The sequence below is a fragment of the Rhinoderma darwinii genome, chromosome 12 (genome assembly GCF_050947455.1).
Source record: "Rhinoderma darwinii isolate aRhiDar2 chromosome 12, aRhiDar2.hap1, whole genome shotgun sequence".
NCBI classification, from domain to species: domain Eukaryota; kingdom Metazoa; phylum Chordata; class Amphibia; order Anura; family Rhinodermatidae; genus Rhinoderma; species Rhinoderma darwinii.
The window spans coordinates 52,418,978-52,443,109 of NC_134698.1; the positions used below are offsets into that span (position 1 = coordinate 52,418,978).

Here is a 24,132-nt window from a genome sequence, read left to right on the forward strand (position 1 = left end):
CAAGTGTGAATTTAGCCTAACTTGGGACTACACACTTAATGCGCAACTATAGTCAAGAAGTTAAACTTACATTTTTGGATAGAGAAGGGATTATCGGTCACGTAATGAAATCCCAGTTAGTAGGAGTCTTGTAATGCTGATCTCCAGTGTCCCCATGTCCTTCTTCCTCCAGAGCATGACTAGCAGACCACATTGTCATACTCACATGTATATTTAGATAATTAAGTTTTGGGCCAGGCTCTAAATTCATAAGTTTTAGATATATACAAAATTATATATATTTATCTGCATTGTGCACAGAGAAATAAGTATTTGATCCCTTTGGCAAACAAGACTTAATACTTGGTGGCAAGCACAGCAGTCAGATGTTTTTTTGTAGTTGATGATGAGGTTTGCACACATGTTTTAAGGAATTTTGGCCCACTCCTCTTTGCAGATCATTTGTAAATCATTAAGATTTCGAGGCTGTCGCTTGACAACTCGGATCTTCAGCTCCCTCCATAAGTTTTCGATGGGATTAAGGTCTGGAGACTGGCTAGGCCACTCAATGACCTTAATGTACTTTTTTTTGAGCCACTCCTTTGTTGCCTTGGCTGTATGTTTCGGGTCATTGTCGTGCTGGAAGACCCAGCCACGAGCCATTTTTATATGTCCTGGTGGAGGGAAGGAGGTTGTCACTCAGGATTTGACGGTACATCGCTCCATCCATTCTCCCATTGATGCGGGGAAGTAGTCCTGTGCCCTTAGCAGAGAAATACCCCCAAAACATAATGTTTCCACCTCCATGCTTGACAGTGGGGACGGTGTTCTTTGGGTCATAGGCAGCATTTCTCTTCCTCCAAACACGACGAGTTGAGTTAATGCCAAAGAGCTCAATTTTTGTCTCATCTGACCACAGCACCTTCTCCCAATCACACTCAGAATCATCCAGATGTTCATTTGCAGACTTCATACGGGACTGTACATGTGCCTTCTTGAGCAGGGGGACCTTGCGGGCACTGATTATTTTAATCCATTACGGCGTAATGTGTTACCAATGGTTTTCTTGGTGACTGTGGTCCCAGCTGCCTTGAGATCATTAACAAGTTCCCCCCGTGTAGTTTTCGGCTGAGCTCTCACCTTCCTGAGGATCAAGGATACCCCACGAGGTGAGATTTTGCATGGAGCCCCAGATCGATGTCGATTGACAGTCATTTTGTATGTCTTCCATTTTCTTACTATTGCACCAACAGTTGTCTCCTTCTCACCCAGCGTCTTACTTATGGTTTTGTAGCCCATTCCAGCCTTGTGCAGGTCTATGATCTTGTCCCTGACATCCTTAGAAAGCTCTTTGGTCTTGCCCATGTTGTAGAGGTTAGAGTCAGACTGATTAATTGAGTCTGTGGACAGGAGTCTTTTATACAGGTGACCATGTAAGACAGCTGTCTTTAATGCAGGCACCAAGTTGATTTGGAGCGTGTAACTGGTCTGGAGGAGGCTGAACTCTTAATGGTTGGTAGGGGATCAAATACTTATTTCTCTGTGCACAATGCAAATAAATATATATAATTTTGACTGTGATTTTCAGGTTTTTTGTTTTTGTTTTTTTTTATATAATCTCTCTCTCACTGGTAAAATTAACCTAGCCTAAAAATTCTAGACTGTTCATGTCTTTGACAGTGGGCAAACTTACAAAATCAGCAAGGGATCAAATACTTATTTCCTTCACTGTGTGTGTGTGTGTGTGTGTGTGTGTGTGTGTATATATATATATATATATATATATATATCTGATTATGTTAACCTCCATTCTTTATCTAATGACTTTTGTTTGGTGATGCAAGATTTGTTTGTATATTGGAACAATGCGTTCCAGGCTGAATAATCTCAGTCATCGTAGGACATACATTTAATCAGACCATAAAAGAACAAGCTGGGATGTATCACATCCACAGCAGCGAACTCATTTCTGCAGGTTGCAAATCCCAATTGCCGAAACATTCCTGTTGGTTCAGTGTCTGTACAGAGCTTGCTCTAGTGATTTGCATTCTAGGAAGCAAAGGTACCAAGAAATTCAGCTAGTATGGCATAAGGTCTCATGCACATCGACGTATTCCATAAATGGACTGTCATAGAGGCCCACAGGACCCACTCTTTTGTGTCCGATTTTCATTTTGCGGCATACGGAGGTTCTTACTGTTGGATTACTTACAAATCTGACAAAAAAAATCATACATGCTCCATTAGACTCCATATGAACGCAGCAACGCATCTAGCGGAGAATATCGCTGTACATACATACAGTGCCCAATGGCGCCCTTATAAAAAAAAATTCTGTCCGATTTTTATGGAATCTGTCAATCTCCATATGAAATCAGAGGCGTAATGAGATACAGTAGAGGTTGTACCGCTCCATATTAACGATTTATACAACCTCGGTGCACACGTTTCCTTTTACAGGAGCGCTAAAGCTTGGCCATAGATGGTAGACGTTTCATCTAATCGTGGTCTTTTTATTAATTTTTTTAGTATTGTTGTGTTCATGCGAAACGTGTGTATTATCGGTATGAACCCCCACTATCATTTATAACAGCCAAATGATCCTTTTGTCTGTGTTTAGGCCCCCTGCGCGTGGCCGTAGCCGTGTGTATGGTCCATGATTACGGGCGCGGACATTCCCCGAATTTGTGGGCCCTGCTCCCATTATAAAGTATAGGAGCACGGTCCATAAAATAAAAAAGTAGGACATGTGCTATTTTTTGCGGATGCTTTCTACGGCCCGGACACCTCCCCGTCAATTTATACGGGAAGGTGTCCGTGGACAATAGAAATGAATAGATCCGTACTTTGATTCACAATTATGGAGCTGGAATTGCAGATCAAAATTACGGTCGTGTACATGCGGCCTTAGCCTTATGCTGCTGTCCTGTGATTTATCGGAGTCTAATAAACCTGGTAATACAAAACATCTGATGTGAAGATTCCTGCAAACAATAAACTAGACGCAGCTTTTCTGTCCATTTATGGCATAACAGAGGCTACTTCTAGGCCGGGCTTGTCTTTTAGGAAAGTATTGTTTATAGCTGTTGATCGCTTAACTTAAACATATCCGAATGTGAGTTTACACTATTGGAAGACCAGATTGAGTATAAGATAAACAGGTTGGGACGGTCCCGGCTGTCGTATTCAATCCCTGTTAACTTTATTCCCTTATGTGTTTAGGTTTAAATGCAAATAAAATGTTCTTACATGAGGCAGCTGAAGTGTAAAATGTGCCGAATTGCACATGAATAGAGAAATTAGGGGTTACCGTATAATGCAGTGGGATGGACATAGAACATTCTGACACAGAAGTTTATAATAAAACAGATTGTCCCAGGAATGCAGTGCTTTATACTTGTGGGGTCTTTTATCTGAAATAGAAATTTTAGCGCCTGAATATCTTGGTGAATGCAGGTGGGGAGTAGAGGAGGGTTCACATATGGTTGCACATAGAACCTTATGTACATATTGTGCATTCATGGATGAGACAAAAGTAACCAGTGATTTACTGCACACCGTACAGTCAGATCAGAACGTGAAGACTGCAATGTATCAGCAAATATTAGATCAGTTATGGCAAATGAGGCGTGCGCTACTGCGTCTTCTTACGCCAAGTACCAGCCCTGATCTAGCGGTACAGACCTATGGATCTGTACTCGCACTACATTCAAACAGCAGGTAAGGCAATTCGCACTGGCGTTGGGAGACCCTGTCGGGGGTTGTGTTGGCCTTTCCGGTGTTTTTGACGTTTAAGAGTAGTGTAGTCTGCAGCACTATTCTTAACGTAAAAATGACTGGAGCCCCTAGGGACCCCATTAAAGTTAATTAGATCCATCAGTGTTTGTCTGGATCTGGAAAACTGATCTGTCCCAGAGTAGTGGCTTCCATTATAAACAAAAGCCATGACACTAGTGAGAACAGATCCAAAAAGTTTTTAGTACAGACCACCGCCTCCTTGTTGCAGAAAGCATTATTTATGCCAACATCAGCCCATCTGTATGCGTGATGTTGGCGTAAATAAATAATGCTTTCTGCAATAAGGAGGCTGTTGTGTCTATCTTATTTTTTGGAACTTAAAGTGTAGCTAATGACATGTCAGAAGTTTGGATTGGTGGGGATCCGAGCACTGAGAACCTCACCGATCGCAAGAACGAAGCAACTGAAGCGCTCGCTTTTTCCGGAAAGCCGATGTATCGGAGTACGGGCTCATAGACTTTCTATTGAGTCCGTACACCGATACATTTATTTCCGGAAAAAGCCGAACAGACACGAAGTGGCTGAGCGCTCACACGAGCGCTTCAGCTGCTTCGTTCTAGCGATTGGATGGGGTCTCCGTGCTCGGACCCCCACCAATCCAAACTTCTGAAATGTCACTATGACATGTCAGAAGTTTGTCAAACGTTTAGCTACACTTTAAGAAAACCGAGTCAGTCTTCTTATGGTAAGTTGGCAATCATTGGCATCCATAGCAGGCCTACAGATGAGAGCCGGTGTCTGTGACAGGAGCGCCTGTAGCAACTTGTAATTTATTCATAAATTAATTTAATTTGTCATGTTGTAACATCGGCTCTAAAGAGTTTTCTGATAAGACACCACAGGCCACTCAGCTGTGGCCTGTCACTGGAACTACCAAAGATCATTCAGGTCCTTTTAATCATTTATCAATGAAACTAATTTTAGTTGCACAATCTTTATTTTTTGTGGTGATCTTGAACTCCGTAAAGTGGAGCGTTTCTAGGCAGTGGTATACTTCAGGGGTAGTCCTTTACTTTAGCTGTTTGTGCATTGTGTTAAGACGTTTATCAATGAAGACAAACCATTTTGTTCTGCTACCTCCGCCAACCCATAAGCTGCTATCACTGCAGGAAGGTGCCACCAAGGAGGCTGTACCTTTTTTGGATGTGCCCAAGGCAGACCAGGTTTTTTACTTCGGCCTTGAGCTTGAAAGCAATGGATGTACCTTTCAAAAGTGGATTTACACTTGGACGTTTCTAAATCCACCCTAAGGCCTCATGCACACGACCGTGCTCGTAATTACGACTCGTAATTACGAGCACAGGCGGCCACGGGCAGCTGGCCGCTTTTGCGAGCCGTGCTCCCATTATAAACGATAGGAGCACGGCCCGTAAAATGAAAAAATAGAACCTGTTCTATTTTTTTAACGGCACGGGCACCTTCCCGTGAGAAAACTGAAAGGTACCCGTGACTAACAGAAGTCTATGGGCCCGTTATTGCGGGTCGTAATTACGACCCGCAATAACGGGTGTTTTTACGGTCGTGTGCATGAGGCCTAAGCCATTGGTATGCAGAGGTTGCTCTATATTATAAAAAAGACCAAGATCTGGGTCTTTTTTAGGTTTAACATAGAAAACAGGGATATGATTTAGGAGCATTCTTAAAGAAATAGCTGAATGTCCAGAACTTGTCCCTGTGACATAAGTTATAAATCTGCCCTCCGTGAATCCCCAAACAGTCATGTATGAAACAAAGAGAACCTTTCTTCTGCATGTTATTTCCCATTAGTTAAGATATTTTTGTTTCTATAGTAACATATATTGTATTATATATTATATTTATTATAATATAACATTACATTGTTTGGGATACATTGCATTTAGCCTTCCATGAGATGTCATTTAGACTTTCGGTTTCCTGTCGCCCGCTGTATGAAAGTGTGTGTATTTGGATTTATAGCTAGTTGTGTTATAGTAGTTGGGTTCTAAATGTATTTCGCATGTTACAGGCCAGGACTGTATTACTTTATGGTGGAGCTGCATTTTACATGGAGTACCGGATAGATTTGTGTATAAGAGCGGACTATAAATTTAAGGCACTGACACAAAATCCCCTTAAATCCAGCTGCAAAACGCATATAAAACATTACATATCCAAGGATTTACAGGTCACTTACGCGATTTGTATTCAAATGAAACATTAATTCAGCCTGTTCAATCCAAACGTATGCACAGGGGTCATGTGCCCCCCCCCTGTTATGTTAATGAAATTTGCATATGTGCATTAACACTCTTCATGAGTCAAGCTGGCCAGTGCGAGTACCAATGTGACCACAGCCAAAATGTACAGTTGCCTGGAAATGAGTGGCATAATACCATTCTATTACAGTTCCCTCTGTTAAAACTCAGTGAAAATCTCGCCACTGCTACGTTCTTACATCATATCCATTGACTGTATTCGAGGACCGCTCAAGAAGACGTCTCTTGACGAATGTTGGATTGTACGATTTTTTTGAACGGTTACATGACTTATTCCGGCTCTTGGTTTACTACGGGGAAATAAAAGGAGGAAAAATCATCACACATTACTGTATGCCGGAGAACACATTGCAACGAGATGTTACGCCAGTATGTGACTAGTAATATTCTATCCAAACTGACTGTTAGGTGGTTAATCTGGAAACATTTGGATTTTCAGTAGTAAAGTGATTCGTGAGGATGGAGAGAACTTCTTAATCTTTGATAAATCCTGGACTAGACTCCCTATCGATTTTGTGTCTCAGAAGACCTCATGTAGTTATTTAGTGTGACCTTTACACGATTACATACAAGCGTAAAACATCCAAGACCGAGAGTAAGGAGTGACCTCATTCATTGAGCTGCTTCCAGAAAATAAATTAAATACAAAGTCCGAAAGATGGCTTCTCCTTGTTGGGTTACACGGGAGCTGCTATGGTTTTCACCAGGGGCTGTGAGTTTTTGAATAAAGCAGTCAGTGAAGTCCATGCTTTTTCATATGCACATACTTTATTTTATTATACTGAGGGACCAAACTAGATGTCCATACATCTTGGGTGTATAATAGTCTATACTATGAATGTTTCTTACATATCGCACAAGTATCTTGAAAGGCTGACACCACTCAGGATGGGTCAGAGTCCAAACAAAGTGCAAATAGGATCCATCAAAGCTGAAGACCCTTTTGACGGCTCAAATGGTCCAATTTTGGTGCACTGATGGCCACTACGGTCGTGCTTAATTTTGCTAGCCGACACAAACAAATATGGTTCCGTATAGCTAGTGCTATTTTATTTGGAGGAGTTATCGACTATGCATACGGAGATGATCATTCGCACGCCACTGTTATGTTGTATGGTCTTTTGTGTAGTATGCACGGTGCTCTCCAATCTCATGTGGCAGCCTCTTCCACCAACGGTCTCACTAAGGATAGTTGTTGTTGTGTGTTTTGTTTTGTTTTTTTTTTTTTTTTTTTTTTTTACTACTACTGAGAGAATTTAAATTTACAATAACAATTTATACGATATACTTATGTGCAGAACCTACGTATATACGGTGCTTGGTGGATTTTAGAATAATAAAAAAAAGCCTTGGTAATTATTTGCCCACAGGACATGGATGAACCATATATCAGGTGTAACTAATAGTAATAACTTTAGACTTATGAATTGGACTCCAAGGTCAGGTTCACATGAGCATGTTCAGTCCGTGATATACGGAACGTATGTCGGACGCATTTCCCGGACCGAACACACTTCTGGGAGCTCCTAGCGTCAGTTATCTATGACGCTAGGTATCACTGCCTCGCTGCGGGAAAACTGTCCCGTACTAAAAACCTGATTACAGTACGGGACCGTTTTCCCGCAGCGAGGCGGGGACTCCTAGCGTCATACATAACTATGACACCAGGAGCCCGGTTCCCTGCAATGTGTTCGGTCTGGGAAATGCGGCCGACATACGGTCGTATATCACGGACCGAACATGCTCGTGTGAGCCCGGCCTAAATTGATTTCTCACTGCCAAAATCCTTTTTACCCCAGTCATCTGCATAAATAAATTCTCCCTTTGCTGGATACTGCAGGGTCCTTTAGGCTGGGTTCACACGACCTATTTTCAGACTTAAACGAGGCGTATTATGCCTCGTTTTACGTCTGAAAATAGGGCTACAATACGTCGGCAAACATCTGCCCATTCATTTGAATGGGTTTGCCGACGTACTGTGCAGACGACCTGTTATTTACGCGTCGTCGTTTGACAGCTGTCAAACGACGACGCGTAAAAATACAGCCTCGTCAAAAGAAGTGCAGGACACTTCTTTGGACGTTTTTGGAGCGGTTTTCTCATAGACTCCAATGAAAACAGCTCCAAAAACAGACGTAAAAAACGCGGTGAAAACGCAGCGAAAAATGCGAGTTGGTCAAAAAAACGTCTGAAAAGCAGGGTCTGTTTTCCCTTGAAAACAGCTCTGGCTTTTCAGACGTTTTTGGTCACTACGTGTGAACATACCCTTAGTCTGGATTCACACGAGACAGAAATTTTACAGATTTTCCATGTGGAAAATCCACAGTGTATTACAGATTTGAACAAATCTCTTCCACAGAACATTTTCCCAACGGAAATCAGAGCCTGTTGCGTTTTTTCAAAACCACAGCATACTTATTCTATTGTAGATGGTCACTGCGGATTTCACCCTTTTTAGGGCTTGTCCACACGCTGCGGAATTGCTGCGTTTTTTCCGTCCGGATTTGCAAACCGAAAAAACACAGCAGAATACAGTACCAGCAGAGGGGGTGAGAATTAACAAATCTCATCCACACGCTGAGTAAATATTCCGTGCAGAAATTGACCTGCGGTGCGTAATTTTCGGACTGCAGCATGTCCATTCCTGTTGCGGAAAGTGGCCAGAATTGCTGCATTTTTCAGTGGAGATGTCACCATCTCCTTGCGTTGTGGAAAACACAGCAAATTTACGCACAATTTTCTGCCGTGAAAAACGCAGGAAATGGGGCGTTTTTGCCGCAGCGGAAAGTCTGCTACTCTTGCAGCAATTCTGTTGTGTGGACAAGCACTTGTGAAATCCGCAGCAAAGTACGCACATAAAACTTCAGTATTTAGTTGCGGAAAAATCGGCAGCATTTCTGTCCCATGTGATTCGAGCCTAGTGTTTATTCAGAGAAAGGGACAATGACAACTTTTGTTGCTGTCCTCCAGGTTGTCATAGTCTGATGGAGACCGATATGGAGAACCTCCAAATCTCTGCATTGCAGAATCTCACGTAAATTTACATTTCAGGAACAGGAAATTACCATAATGAGAAAGCAAACCTTACGTTTGTGACTGTGTTAGGCGGTAAATTGATACTTTCTTCTTTTCTGTGATTACCTTGTGTTTTATTGGCCACATAAAGCGCCATTTCATCCGCACATTACGCAGCAGTCTTCATTCTATCTGGTACAATGCTATATAATTATCCGACACGGTTTTATAGTTTTTATATTGCATAAACCATTAACCCCATTAACACATGTTTGTTATGTTGTATTTCCTTACACAGCTGCAGTTACTCATTGTGATCTCCCCTCTTCACCACCCCCTCCCCCTTTTACCTTTTTAATCCTTATCTTAAGTAGTTGCTTGGCAACCAGAAAACTGTCAACTTTTAAGAAAAATATAGTGCGAGTTTGACTTTCCGTCTTCCTACTGTTTGTTACATGTTGGTAATACACATTACAGGCGGAAGCTATTGAGTCACATTGCTTTCTGGTCGTCTCGGTTTACTGCTGCCTGCAATGAGAACCATGTCACAGAGGCGATTGTAATTCTGAATGATCGAAATCAGCCAAAGCGCTTCCAGATGGTGATGGTTCTTGTTGTGTACAGCTCTATATATACAGCAACACATATGCTCAGAAATGTGAGAAACTGCCGCCACTGATCATTGGTTTAATGAAAAATCTGCAGCAGGGAGTAAAAAAGCGTGTTTCCCAAAGTGAGAACTATAAAGGACGTTTTTTTAACTTGCCCTCTCGTAGATCTGATCCCGATTTAACCGTGCCGCAACTGTGCTGTGCCAACACAGCCTTAAAAAACAGCTAGTTTCATTAGGAGCTGCTGATTATTAGTGTTGCATTTGTTGTCCTTCTTGTCACATTTTTTATTTGGAGTGGAGGGTTGCTTTTAGCACCTTCGTTCTGATCAGTAGGGATTTTAGCATTGAACTACCCTCAAGCTGCCTCGTGCTGATTGGCCAGCTTCAGAGGCAGGGACGCTAGCTCCACCCCTGGGAGAACAAGTGGGTAGTTCACGCCCCGTTGGCTAACTACAACAAATCAGCACATAGGGAACCAACACAACAGTGGGCCATATCTTTTGGAAAGGGGAGTCCAGGGGAAAAAAAAAACTGTGCTGGAATCAGGGAGACAGCTCTATTCAGATAACCAGTTCAACTTATATGACCTAGTGGCAAGTCGTCTACGGTAAATGTTTCAAGGAGTTCTCACATTTATGAAGAAAATCCAAAGTTTGTAAGCCTATCCAAAATTACTGCCCTCAAATGTGAGTGTTGCAGAATTTGGTAGTAATTCTGCCAGAATGCCAACAATTACAAAATAAATGTACAGAATTTCATGAAAATTTACCCAAGTAACACTTAAAGGGGTTTCTCCACTATAGTAGGGATATGCCATTACTTACGACTGCCAGGATCCCTACTGATCGTCAGAGTGAAGGTGCTAAAAGCAACCCTCCAGTTCAAACAAAAAATGTATAGCCAACCTACCGGCTTCCCCGTTCGTGAATGACCTGGCCTGCTTTCCAGTCCCACGTTTTCCACTCTTCAAAATGGCTTTGACTATTTTGTCTGTTTTTTGTTTTTTTTTGCGGTTATGGCCCTCCTCTGCTGTCAAGCAGCAGTGGCCACACTTGCACAGTTCCTTCTCATTATTTTATTGTGCATATTTCTGGGAACTTAGGGTTGTAGCATGCGCAGTAGCTCCATGATCGGCCACTTTTCCGAAGCTCTATTCAACTCAATTAGGATGATTCCCGGGCAGACACAGAAGCCTGAGAGACATCCTATTTGGCAGCTGGCTATATCCTTTGCATAGAAGTGAATAGGACGGCTCCCGGGCATATGCAGTAGCCCTAGAGCCGTCTTTTAGTGCTGCACATGGCAGCGTCTGGTACTCTTGATGCTGCTGGGAGCGAGCGCGTTAAAGGCTAAGTACACCTTTTTGAGCCCAAATATTTATTTTTAAGGGATTTAAAGCCATTTTTAAATTTGACTTAAAAAGTAAACATTTTTTTTTAAAGATACATCTTCTATGTATCCTGTATACATAGAAGCTGTATCGTTCTGTCAAAGCAGATTCCGTCAGGTCAGCTAAACTGGCGGCTCGGCTGAAAGCTGGTCCTGCGTGTCAGACAGCTTCTATGTATGCAGGATACATATAGGCTGTATCTTTTATTGCCCATTTAAAAATGACTTTATATTGCCTAAAACGTTGATTTATTGTATTCAGAGTTGTACTTTAAAGGTAAAGTACCACCCACAAATCCTCCGGAAGCCTGGGAGTGGGCAAAATAACACGGCAAAAGCATGAATCCTGCTAGGAACAATTATTTGAGCCGACCAATAGCTTTTTTATCATTTTTATTATGCATTTGAGCTTGGCAAAAAAGTGCTGAGATGGGAATAACCCTTTTAAAAGTGTATTGTGGTGCGGTTAAAACCGCATTTAAAAAAAAAAAAAAAAAAGCTTTTGAACTTTGCATGAATTTTTGATGCGGTTGCATTTTTTCTTTGCACTCTTTCTTTTTGACCACGCAGTAATACAATACATTTTGGGATTGCATGGATATAAAGGTAGAACATTTCTTATCTAGAATATTTTGGGCCTATTTTTCCATATAGAGGTTAATGTTGTACCCTTTGGATGAAATTAAAACATCACCTTCGTTGCATTGAGATAATTTACCCGAGATCTTTACCTTGACTTACGTAGAGGTCTTCAGGCAAAGTGCTGTTGTCGCTGCTCATGCAGACTGTTCATTTATGTTGCTGAGCAACTGTGTGTCACTGCTCATTTGGCTGCTTTGTTTGTTTTTCATGTGGTAGAGGCTCACCTTTGTGCCAGCGGAAGTCCTCCGCTGTCTTCATTTACTGTTGTGCTAGATCAGCTGCCATTTTAGCTCTTCATGCTGCAATCCGAAAAAAGCCACGTAGAACAACGGTTGGTCAATTTGGTTAAGAAATTCCAGAATTTCTACAGATGGCGGTTGCACCACTTTCCATCTATCCTTCATAATGTTTTTTGGTTGGTAGCTATTAGGCCACCTAGACTTTTTATACGGTTTATAATTGTTTTTAACTATTGAGTGACCGCTGTAGTCTACAAGATAGGATGCAACTCCGTGTATTCATTTGGACTTCAGCTGTAGCTCAATAGTTAAAATCCACTAGTAGCTCAACAAAAAGTCTGTGCAGCCCCGGCCTTCGTGCTGCTTTTATGCTTTTTATGCATTAGTCACCTGAAAATGTTAATGGAAGGCAATACAAGGTAATAGTTTGGGGCAAGGATGTGTTGCACCGCTATATCACATCATTACATTAAAGGCTATGTACACCTTATTGAATTTTTTTTTATTTTTTTGGTAAAAATCAGTGTGCTCTGTACAACTTTCTAAATCCTTTTTTATTAAAAATTATTTTTACTTTTTGAGATACTGTTTCTTTGTATTCTGCATGCAGATCAGCTGTATCTAGCGCTGAAACCTGTATCCGTCAGATCAGCGGCACTGACGGGTTTAGTGACCGTGGGTCCTGCGTATATCTGACACGCAGGATCGGGCTGTTGTCTATCACATCTAAGGTCATAGCTTAAATGTCATCGATAACACTTTGACACACAGGACCCACTGACACTTAACCCGTCAGTGCCGCTGACCGGACTGATACAGGTTTCAGCACTAGATACAGCTGCTCTGTATACAGTAAAAAAAAAAGTTAAAAAAAAGTGAGGAGTGAAGAGGGTTTTACACAGGGCGATTATCGGGCAGACGAGCGTTCATAGAACGCTGGTTGCCGATAATTGCCCTGTGTAAGCAGGGGAACGATCGGCAGATGAACGAGCTCGATCATCTGCTGGTTGTATCGTTTTTAAAAAAAAGTGAAATATCGTTGTCGGCAGCACATTTCCCTGTGTAAACAGGGAGACGCGCTGCCAACATGATCATTACGTATGGGGATGAGCGATCGGAGTAACGACCGCTCGTCAACATCCATTGCTCCGTGTGACCGGAGCAAGCGAGCGCCAATCAACGATGTCTCGTTGAATGGCACTCGCTTTATCGGCCGGTGTAAAAGGGCCTTGAGTCTCTTATATAGCTCACAGAACTTCTGATGACCCGGTCAGTGTTTGTAGCTACGTGTAATCTAATGATGGTCATCCAGATAGGAAGGCAAGAGGCTACCAGGCAATCTGGACAAAAAACGTTCTGTACGATACGTTGCAGGGGAGGTGCATGAGAAATAAGCACAGATTCTCCGAAGGTATATACAGTAGTGGTACTTCAGGTCTCTCCTGTGCTAACCCTACACGTCTTACTGTCTATATATTCACATCTGTTAAGATGTCTTCACCCTGTAGTATTCTCCAGTGGTCCATGAAGGTAAACCTGTTATCAAGCAATTCCTATATCCAGTCTATATTAGTGAATTATTTCCGGAGATGAAATCATGGGAGTCCGTCCCTCTGGTAACACCTGCACGCTATTTAGGTAGCAGTTCTATATTTGTATAATCCTGTGCCTTCAGCTCACTTCTGAAAAGCAGCATGTGGGCAGGAGGGAACAGAAATCTGTTTACTTACGGCTTTCCTGAGCTTCTTCTCCAGCAGTAACAATCTGTATTAGAACAAATGAGTTTGTGGTTTTGTTGCATTTCATACCCACATAATTTCTAAACACATTCATAGTACTTATTTGCGTTCATTCATTTTGTTATATTATTTGAATTACCGCCGCAGCCATTTTGTTTTTTCATTTTAGTTTTTCCGCTTTTTTTTTTTCAATTTATTTACCTTTTGTTTATATAAATTTGACAATAGAGTAAAATACATTTTGACCCCCAACCCACCCAACCTTCCAACCAAGTGCTCAAAGAAGGAGGCGCACATAACTTTTTTTAAATTTTCCTGTCTATATAGACGTATGCGGCCTTCTGCATATGGCCGTAGCTGTAATCGCGGTCAGTAATTACGGGCACGGACGGCCGCGTACAGTCACCCGCATCTGCGGGCTGTGCTACTGTTATAAAATATGGGTGCATGGTCCATAAAATAAAAAAATCGGACATGTCTTATTTTTTGCAGAGCCTTTCTATGACCCGGACTCTTTCCCATAAATATACGGGAAGGTGTCCATGGGCAATAGAAATGAATGGGTCCATACGTTGATCCGCAATTACATTTGTAATTTGTAATGTAAATTTGTGAATCAAAATTACAGCCGTGTGCATGGGGCCTGAGTGATTTTTTTTATTTTTTTCGCGGGCCAAGTTGTAGTTTTTAATGGCACCATTTATTGTATCGTATGATGTACTGGGAAACTTTTAAATATAATTTTGTGGTGGGGGGATGGAAAAAAACAAACCGCAATTCCTCCATTGTATTTTGGGTCTCGTTTTTACGGCATTCCTCAGGCGGTAAAAACGACATGTTTTACTTTATTCTGTGGGTCATTACGATTTTTTTATTTTTTTAAATCTTTTACCAAATAAAAACAATTTTGTTTAAATAAATTTGTGCCTCCCATATACTGAGACCTCATTTTTCCATCGGTGCAGCGTTTGATGGCTTGTTTATTTTATTGGTACCATTCAGGTGTACCTACGACTCTTTGATCACTTTCTGTTCCATTTTTTCTTCTTTACGCTATTTGCCCTGAGGTTGAATATTTAAATCTGCCTAATAGGAGGATCATGATGGCAGACAAGGGGCCTCAACCATTGACTCCCTGCTATCGCCTCGCAGCAGTGCAATGGCGTAACAGATTGGCCCCCTCTATTTAACAGCTTGGATGCTGTGGTCACTATGGACTGCGGCATCTATGCGGTTTAAAAGCCGGGATCGGAGTTATCCCAACTCTAATGTGACATTCATTTACGTCAAATGTTGGGAAGGGGATAAGCTGGTCTGCCCCAGGGAAACTGACTGCAACACTGGCAGTTCATTTCGTGATAAGCTATCGCAGGAGAGGAATTTTAGTGTTATGCCCTCGTTCCCTGAAGCTGGATAGTTGAGGTTCACACTAAAATAAAGAGAATCTTTTGCCATGTGATCCTCCGGTGCTGAAAGCTGCTCTCTCTGCATGTGGCCTTTAGCTTTAAAGAGGTTCTGTCACCACTTTATTAATTCCCTATCTCCTAATCTAATAGGCGCTTTGCTGATAACTACAGTGTGATTTTGTTTTTAAAAGCCTTTGTTATTTTAAAAGTTATGAGCGTTTTTCTAATATGATAATGTGGCTCGATTAGCCAATTAGGAGGTGACTCTTTCTTTTCACTCTGGCGGTGTAATATTTTCTGTATGACGCTGTCCAATCAGCATACAGCTTCTCCCCCTTCCCTGCCCAGCAACCCAGCGTGATCTTATAGTATACAGCTTCCAGTCCCGAATGTGTATTCAACTGGCGATATCTCCGGTTGCGTCACAGCTAGAACTGCGATCCTGGTGTCATATAAAAGATTAGAATCTTTCATATGCCACCAGAACCACTGTTCTAGGTGGTCCACAGCCCGAAGAAGTGGTCCCCCTTCCCTCCAGCCTCAGTCTCTCACACTGTGTGAAGCAGCTTCATGCAGATAGGATGGCGTCAGAGGCTGTGAGGAGGCTCCACCTCAGGAGAATCGCTGCTGTTACCCCCCCCCCCCCAGTTGTCTAATAAAGGCTCATTTACATATTTAGAAAAATGCTCAGAACTTTTTAAGAATAATAAACTTTTTGGGACACAATTTTCAGTAGCATTATCGGTGTGACGGCGCCTTTTAGATTAGCTAGGAGATAGGACATTAGTAGTGACAGGGCCGCTTTAACTAATGAGCAGTGACTCCCCACACATGCGCCACCTATCTATTAAAGTGATTGTATACTTTTAACAATGCATTTTTGTTAAAAGGGTCCCCCGACAATAAGCTGATCACAGGCTGTCCTGCTGCTGAGACCACCAGCGATCACCTGTCATTTGTGGAGGAACGTGGCATCAAGTGTGCAACTCCCCTGCAGTGCCACCACATAGAAAATATAGCATTACTCCGTGCCCATTGAAATCCATAAATTGTCTTTGTAAAGCACGGATTTGCCAGGTCCTCCAGAGGGAGAAACATTATTTGCAGCCGCTCTTCACTGGCTGATGATGGTCTTGAATGGGCCCCCCCCCCCCTCCTTTGAATAGGGTATTTGAAAGTGGGTTTCCTAAACCTGACAAACCCTATAAATTCTCCACAGTAGGGCTCATGGCCATGATAAAATGTTGGCCAAAGACTTTGAATTATGGTAGAGCTGGGGACGTAGACCTTCTAGCCTTCTGCAGCAGCACCGGATTCCCAACACTGGCAGCGAATACGTGATCAGGGCCATTATGTAAGGTGAACGATCTTTCTGCCTTGATTATGGGAATATCTATAGGATAAGTGTTGTTTTCTATGTAGGCTTTATACCTCAGGTCTGTGGTTTCTTGTAATGTTACAACCACTCTTGCCTGGTACAGGAAGCACAGTGCTTCTTTCATAAGCGTGTTTGTGTTTCACATACCCAGGAAGCGAGCGCGGTGAGCGGCAGCGACTTTTAGTAACCACCGACTGTGACAGTTTGAAAATGACTGGTCCGACCGTTGTTTATCACTTCACGATCCTTCCTGAGACCAGCACAGAAAAGTGATTGTTCTTTTCCTTGTATCGGTGCCATACATGGAATTTTAGTTGAGCTAAAAGAATAGGCTATTTACTATATTCGCTTGTCCTCCGAGGTCAATGTGTTTTTCTTTAGTTGCATAGAATGTGTCCCAATATATATGAGATTAAGCAGAGGTACTGTCGACTGTCGTATGCACCGTTTTACAACTGATTTTGTATTGATCTAATGCATCTTGCATAGCAAAAAAAAAAAAAGCAACTTTGCAAACCGTGTGGATTACAAATCTCATAACATTTTGTGTTTGCAGCTCCTGTGCAGACATATGTTTCCAAGGTTATAGCCTGCAAACAAACACTATATTGTAGTCTGATCCTGCAGTCATGTGTTACTCTCCTTCCTTTGCCCCCTCTTCTTGCTAGCCTACAGATGGTACAAGAGGGGGCAGTTAGATGCAAAATAATTGAAAAAGAAATTCACTGCATGAACCTTACCAAAATCGTGTGAATTGCCTGAAAGTTTTTCGTTTTTTTTTTTTGTGAATTTTTCTTTAGAAAGTAAAGAAAATTGTATTTTTGGGGTTTTAATAAATATATCATAATCCTCTAAAACAAAAGCGACCCTCCAGCAAAAGAAACCATGACAAAATTTAGAATTATTGTCCTGGAAGTAGAAAACGCCAAGAGGTATTAACATTGACCAATTAGTAAAATGGAATCCAGACAAAGTATGAATGTAATAAAAAAAGATTACGCTTTGGTCAATAGCTGGCAGCTCGATGCTATAAAGCAATGAATAGAAGCAATAGAATGATGATTTATGATCTGTTGAGGGAGAATTGAAAAGCGATAAATCTTTCAGTGCACTGGATGTAAGTGATAGTAATTGATGGCAGTAAGGCTACATGCACCTGATCTTTTGTAATATGCGGCCCGTAAGCAACGTTCCGTGTCATAAGTGTGTCCTACGCATCCTTTCCGTATGTTCCATAGGTTTTCACGCAGTTGGTGAAAGCGAGCCGCAAACACAGACAAGAATAGGATCTGCTCCGAATTTTGCGGCTCTGTCCCACGGCCCGTACACTGATCAGTGGAAATTACGTTTGTGTGCATGGGGCCATTAGAAATGAATGGGTTTGTGTGTAATCCGTTGGACATAAAACAATGGTCATGTTTGTGTGCATGGTGCCTAAGGTGAGAGCAAAAACATTGATGTCTTCGTTCTAATGATCTGGGCACGATAAGCAGATTTTTCTAATATCCCTTGCGGAGGTCAGGAGCTGTGCAGTTATAATAGTTGGAACGATATCCCCATACTCCTTGGAGGCTAGATGACACTTTGAGAATCTGGGTCACATGCAGACCATTGGCCTGTGATGTGAGGTCACCATGTTACCATTTGTGTCCCATAGACATAAATGGAGCCTTCAATTCTGCATGAGTTCCAGCAACTACAACTTTTAAATAATTCAACACTATAGAAGGCAAGGGAATAGTCATATGTCATATTCCACTGAATTCTGTAGGGAGACAAATATAGTAATGCAGTAAGAATCCCATAACAATGGACTGCAGAAGTTCCAATGCAGCCTGGGCATGAAGGTTGGTGTTGGGTTATCACCTATAGGCAGAACATTCATCTCAACCTGAGCGTTTCGTTACCAATCTAATATAGGTTGACCGAGGAGTTTGCCGTAAGAGTCCCGATTGTGGGGGCCTGAAAAAAAGCCCTGGAAACCAATGTCTCACAAACCACCAAATGTCCAGTGGAAATGAAGAGCGCTTGAAATGTTTTTGTATTTTCATTTTTCATTCCAATGATTGACCATTGTATCTTCTCATCCACAGACCTTCACAGCATGGTGCAATTCACATCTCCGAAAAGCTGGGACACAGATTGAGAATATAGATGAGGACTTCCGAGATGGCCTTAAACTCATGTTATTACTTGAAGTCATTTCAGGTAAAAAAAAAATTGTGTGCGAAGCAAAGACTTGAAAGTTTATGATTCCGTGTTGTAATACATTGTCCTGTATGGGCTAGATTACTAGTAGATCCCAATGTTAGAATATTACAGAGGTTGTTCTCTGATGGATGTCATCATGAAACGTAAAGGTGTTGTCCGAGACCTAATTTTTTTTTTAATAAAAGCAGGAAAATTGATAAAACTAAAAAACTTGCGTGTTGAGTGCTCTATTGCTCCAACGCCGCCGCTCCGGTGGTCCCCGACTGTCTTTGTTGACTTCCTTACGGCTCATGTGCAAAAACAACACGTCATCACTGCAGGACAAGTCAACAAGGAAAGGCATGTACCACCAGAGCGGCGTGGGGTTAAAGGGGTTTTCCAGGGACACAACATTTTGTAACTAATACTCTATGTAAATATTGGGTAAAGTTCCTAATATACAGTCTGTATTAAGTCTGAACACGTTTCTTCCTATTCACTCTGCCCAGCCGATAGTTCTGCTTTTCATCTCTCTTTATTTTATCCTCTCGACACAGGCTCGTGCACGAGAGTTAGTATAGCCACAGTCCTCTGTCGATGCCTCACTGACCTACGTAATGATAGAGGGCTGTTCTTTACTAATTATTCCGCCCCCTCTGTGTCTATTTGCCCTCCCCACTTCTCCCTTTCCATTTAGTTTATCCCACCCACCTGCTTTATCTGAGGTGCGGTCACAGAATCACGTGACCGCACCTCAGATATCTTATGTGATCCCCATCATCCTTGTATATATGTAATCCCCATCATCCCTAAATATATGTAATCCCCATCATCACTGTAGATGCCATCGGGCCAGGCGGCTTGCGGACAATGATGAAAATTGTGCCTATTGAAGCAGAAACGGAGCCGACATTGAGGCGGCTGTGGACCAATTGGATGCCTCAAGCCCGTGACTTCTGACGTACACCTGGGTTTGAGGCATCCTATTAGTCCACAGTCTCCTCTTGTCCACTCTATTCATTCTTTGCTTCTACTTCAATAGCAGCACGATTTTTTTTGTGTGCATGCTATTCCTCAATTTTCGGGTGAGCAGTGCACAAGCACTGAGGAATAGCATGCACGCAAAGAAAATCTTGCTGCTATTGAAGTAGAAGCAAAGAATGAACGGAGCGGACATTGAGGACGCTGTGGACCAATAGGATGCCTCAAACCCGGGACTTCTGACGTATACCCAGGTTTGAGGCATCCTATTGGTCCACAGTCTCCTCAATGCCCGCCCCGTTTAGATATTTGCTTACGCCTCAATGCCCGCCCCGTTTAAATATTTGCTTACGCCTCAATGCCCGCCCCATTTTCTTCTCCTTAATGAAACTCCTCAGTGTTCGTGCGCTGCCTGTCTGGGAAAAGTTTGTGTCCCTGGAAAATCCCTTTAACCCCATCCCCCTGCTTGCATTCTGGGCCCTAATGACCAAGCCATTTCTATAGTTTTTCCATCGTCGCATTCGAAGAGCTATAATTTTTTATTTTATTTTTGCGTTGACATAGCTGTATAAGGTCTTGTTTTTTGCGGCACAAGTTGTATTTTTTAATAGCACCATTTTGGAGTAGATATGACTCTGTCACCAGATTATAAGTGCCCTATCTCCTAGTGTAGACAACTGTGGTTTTTATTTTGAAAAACAATCATTTTTTAGCAAGTTATGAGCAATTTTAGATTTATGCTAATTAGTTTCTTAATGGACAACTGGGCGTGTTTTTACTTTTGACCAAGTGGGCGTTGTACAGAGGAGTGTATGACGCTGACCAATCAGTGACCACTCAGTGTCATACACTTCTCATTGTTCCAGCCCAGCATGATCCACAGCACAGTGTGATTGTGCAGTGAAAGAATCTGGGCTGGAACAATGAGAAGTGTATGACGCTGATTGGTCAGATAACACGTATATCATATACAAAGGATACTTTGTTTGGGAGGCCTACACTAGCATTGTTATTTGCTGCAATTCTAATCAAGCAGAAGATTATTACAGGCACCTATCTGTATCTATCATTCTCTTCTTTTATTTTAGGAATATATATATAACCTCTCAAATCTGGTGCTAGGTCCAGCCTGATTCTCCTGGCAGGCCTTGTGTAGCCATATGTATTTGTTTGATTTATGTTTCACTTACTAAAAAGGACCGTTTTTACCTCACCACAGGGGAACGTTTACCCAAACCTGAACGTGGCAAAATGCGAGTGCACAAGATCTCCAATGTCAACAAAGCTCTGGACTTCATTGCCAGTAAAGGGGTAAAACTGGTGTCCATTGGTGCAGAAGGTGAGAGATTTCTCATTTTACCTCTTATGAAAGTCTATTATATTCTACTGGATGAATTGCTATTGAAGCCCTTTTTCCACAAATACATCAAGTGCGGTGTCAACACAGAAGTAGGAGGCTTTAATGTGGGAGATGTAATTGTGCTTCATTAATAGAAATTGATGGCTGAAAATCTAAGGAAAAAATGCCTGTCTTTAAACTGTCACCAGGAAAATTCCTTAACTGGGTTGTCTCACAAGAACAGCCCCCTACTAACCTCCTAGACATCGTAGAGTGGAGCCCCCTGTTTGGAACACCCCTTTATTCGCCTTTTTTTTTTTTTTTTTAAACCAGGTCTCCTTTTAAGCTATGCTTGCTTTGGCAGACTCGGCCCATCCATATCTTACATGGTTGGCTGTTAATTTAATGGCTGGTATGCAATAATACATTTCTATGCAGAGGTTAGCCACAGAATCCCAGCTGATAGCTTAGGGTTGCTAAAATGGGACCCACATCTATCAGTTCATCTCTGGGCCCGCTTCAATTTAAGAAGGTGTTGCCTTGATGAGCCACGAACAGAATAATGTGTAAGGAAGACCGGTCCCTTCCATAGATTATTTATCTTTCTGAAATTTTTTATCATGTGCAGGTTTCCAGAGACCATTACAATCTTATCTGAAAAGGAATTCCGGAATTCCTCATGTTCTCTGCAGCTTGATTTGTTCTTGTAATAAGATAACAATTATAGTGCTCTGTGAAAGTGCAAAGTATATTCATTATCAGAACTGTCGTTGTCACCACATTTTATAACCATTTATTTTCCTGGTTCATTCTATTACTTGACTACTAGTATGATATTCTTAGTCCTACTCTTTCACTGTAAAAGAGGTCTGAAAACTTGTGTTTACCTTATACAACCAGTCTATGGTAACGTATGATGTCAATCCAGATAGAACAAGTTGAACAAAGCGGGCCATACACATGAAATAGCTGTTGGCCAACGACAATTACTCCCGACAGTAGAAAGGGGAATAAGCTGCTGCCAGAACAAATGCTTTAATGCATCGCAAATACAAAAAAATAGATAAAACCACTTTAAAAATCTTGATTTAAAAATATCAAAAAGTTTTGTGTCTACAAGTACTATCCAGACCTATATATCTCCATGGCAACAGACTACAAACAAAGCCTGCTTAGTCTGATCCTGCAGTAATACTCCTTTTCATCAGTCCTCTACTGAATGTACTCTGTGATTCTTCTGAAATGCATCTGTTTCCTAAAGAATATAAACTCTGGCAGAAACATGAAAATTTACTTTGTACCCCTTAGCCTAAAACCCTTTCTACCACTGATTGTGTTTTTTTTGTTTTCCACCAAGCAACTCATAGCCATTTTATTAGTACACTAGTATCCATCTCTCTGTTGCACAGTCTTCTCCGTTGGCAGGAAGCAGTGGTGCAGCATAATTTAATACGTACCCATAAGCCGCGTCGGACTGGTGTTCCTTGGGCCCAACAGAGCCAGGTTTTTTTAGACTATTTTCAGACTTTTTTTTTAGTTTGGCAAAGTAAAGCAGAGGACACAAAGCTAGCATCCTTGTAAATACAATTATAGTAACTTAGAGCGGAAATGCCAGGTTAGGCGGATGTGTCCTATCTTAATTTTATCATAGATCTTATCATTTTTACACACAGGACAAGGTCTAATAGGTAATTGAATCATTCCAGAAGAAATAGACCCTAGAGGCAAGCGATTGGCTCCAAAGTGACATCCAAATGGGGTTGTCTTCTGCTGAACCTTTAGGGCCGATTTTTGTGTCAGAGCCTGGGCCCCCTGGAAGATCCTCTGGTTCTCTGGTGGGCCAGACCGCCCCTTCTCACAAGTGTAGGAACTACATGTCCCATTATGCCTTCTAAAAGCACCACACACACGAATAGTCAGATTAAAAGCAAATAAACAGATAAATAATTGGCATCCTGTGACATCTTCACCCTGCCATATATAGTGAACGAACAGAAGAGAAATCTAAATCAAATCGATATTTCGTGTGTCCACCCTTTGCCTTCAAAACCGCATAAATTCTTCTAGGTACACTTAAACACAGTTTTTGAAGGAACTTGGCAGGAAGGTTGTTCCAAACATCTTGAAGAACTAACCGCAGATCTTGTGTGGATGTAGGCTTGCTGAGATCCGAGCTCTGTGGGGACCATAAAGTTACTTCCAGGGCTCCTTGTTCTTCTTGAAGCTAGTTCTTAATGACACGATCAGGATTGAGGGACTAGACATGGACCGCACATCCACAATATATATACTTTGATCTATAGCTGCTAGGCAAAATTTATGAACATGAGGTTCTTTGCTAAAAATGTAATCAAATTGTATAGAAGCCCACTCCAAGTTTGAGAAAGGTCCTTTGACATGGCTGGAACGTTGTATTGACATCGATGAATAAACCTTTTTTTTACTTTGGTAGTGTTGAGATTTCTTCAAACATTGTGTATTTTGAACCTTGAAACAAGGTCAAATTCACATATCACCTGTTTGGAATGTACTTTGAAGTGCTACTGGTTGATATATATATATGTATATGTGTATATATATATATATATCAGGCTGTTAAATACCACATTTCAGCCTAGGTTGCTCCCCTAAAGGGGCAGGCGAAGTATGTTGGTCTGAAGTTCAGTATCTGCCGGGTGAATAACTTGTCACTGTATGGTGGGTGTGTATTTGTCATATATTGGTATAGTAAGATAATAAAGTTTTATGGCCTTATAGACTATTTTATGATACATGTCGGTAAGTGCAATGAAGCCTTGAACACAGAACCAGTGAAATAATTACTTTGGCTGAGTTTACACACTGATTTTTTGCCTCTCTTGTGATTCTAGCTTCCCGATGATTTACACACTCGGCAATGTGGAGTAGTCCTAGTGAAATGTTTTCAAATACTGCAAATGCTTTTTTTCTGTAGACCAGATCTTGACTATGATTACAGTTTATATGAAATTATTGCAGCAATAGTAGTTCTCACCCTTAAGATGTTTGGGCACCACTATACAGCCCCAATCTGCATGAAATTGTCAGCAAATCATGGAGCGTCTTTAGCCGGTCAAATAAATTTTCCCCTGATGTAGGAGATTATTTTATCCATTTGCACTTGGGTGGGGCTTATAACTATGGCAACCATATTTTTTTTTTTTTTAAA

At 41.6% G+C, this 24,132-nt stretch overlaps 1 protein-coding gene across 5 annotated transcripts in view; it reads left to right on the forward strand.

Annotated features, from left to right (window-relative positions):
* ACTN1 (actinin alpha 1) overlaps positions 1 to 24,132 on the forward strand; it is a 99,328-nt gene that overhangs the window by 23,174 nt on the left and 52,022 nt on the right. For all 5 annotated transcript variants that reach the window (XM_075843854.1, XM_075843852.1, XM_075843851.1 and 2 more), the window contains exons 2-3: positions 18,529 to 18,643; positions 20,826 to 20,945. In XM_075843854.1, the coding sequence (XP_075699969.1) occupies positions 18,529 to 18,643; positions 20,826 to 20,945 (235 nt within the window). The remainder of the gene's footprint in view (positions 1 to 18,528; positions 18,644 to 20,825; positions 20,946 to 24,132) is intronic.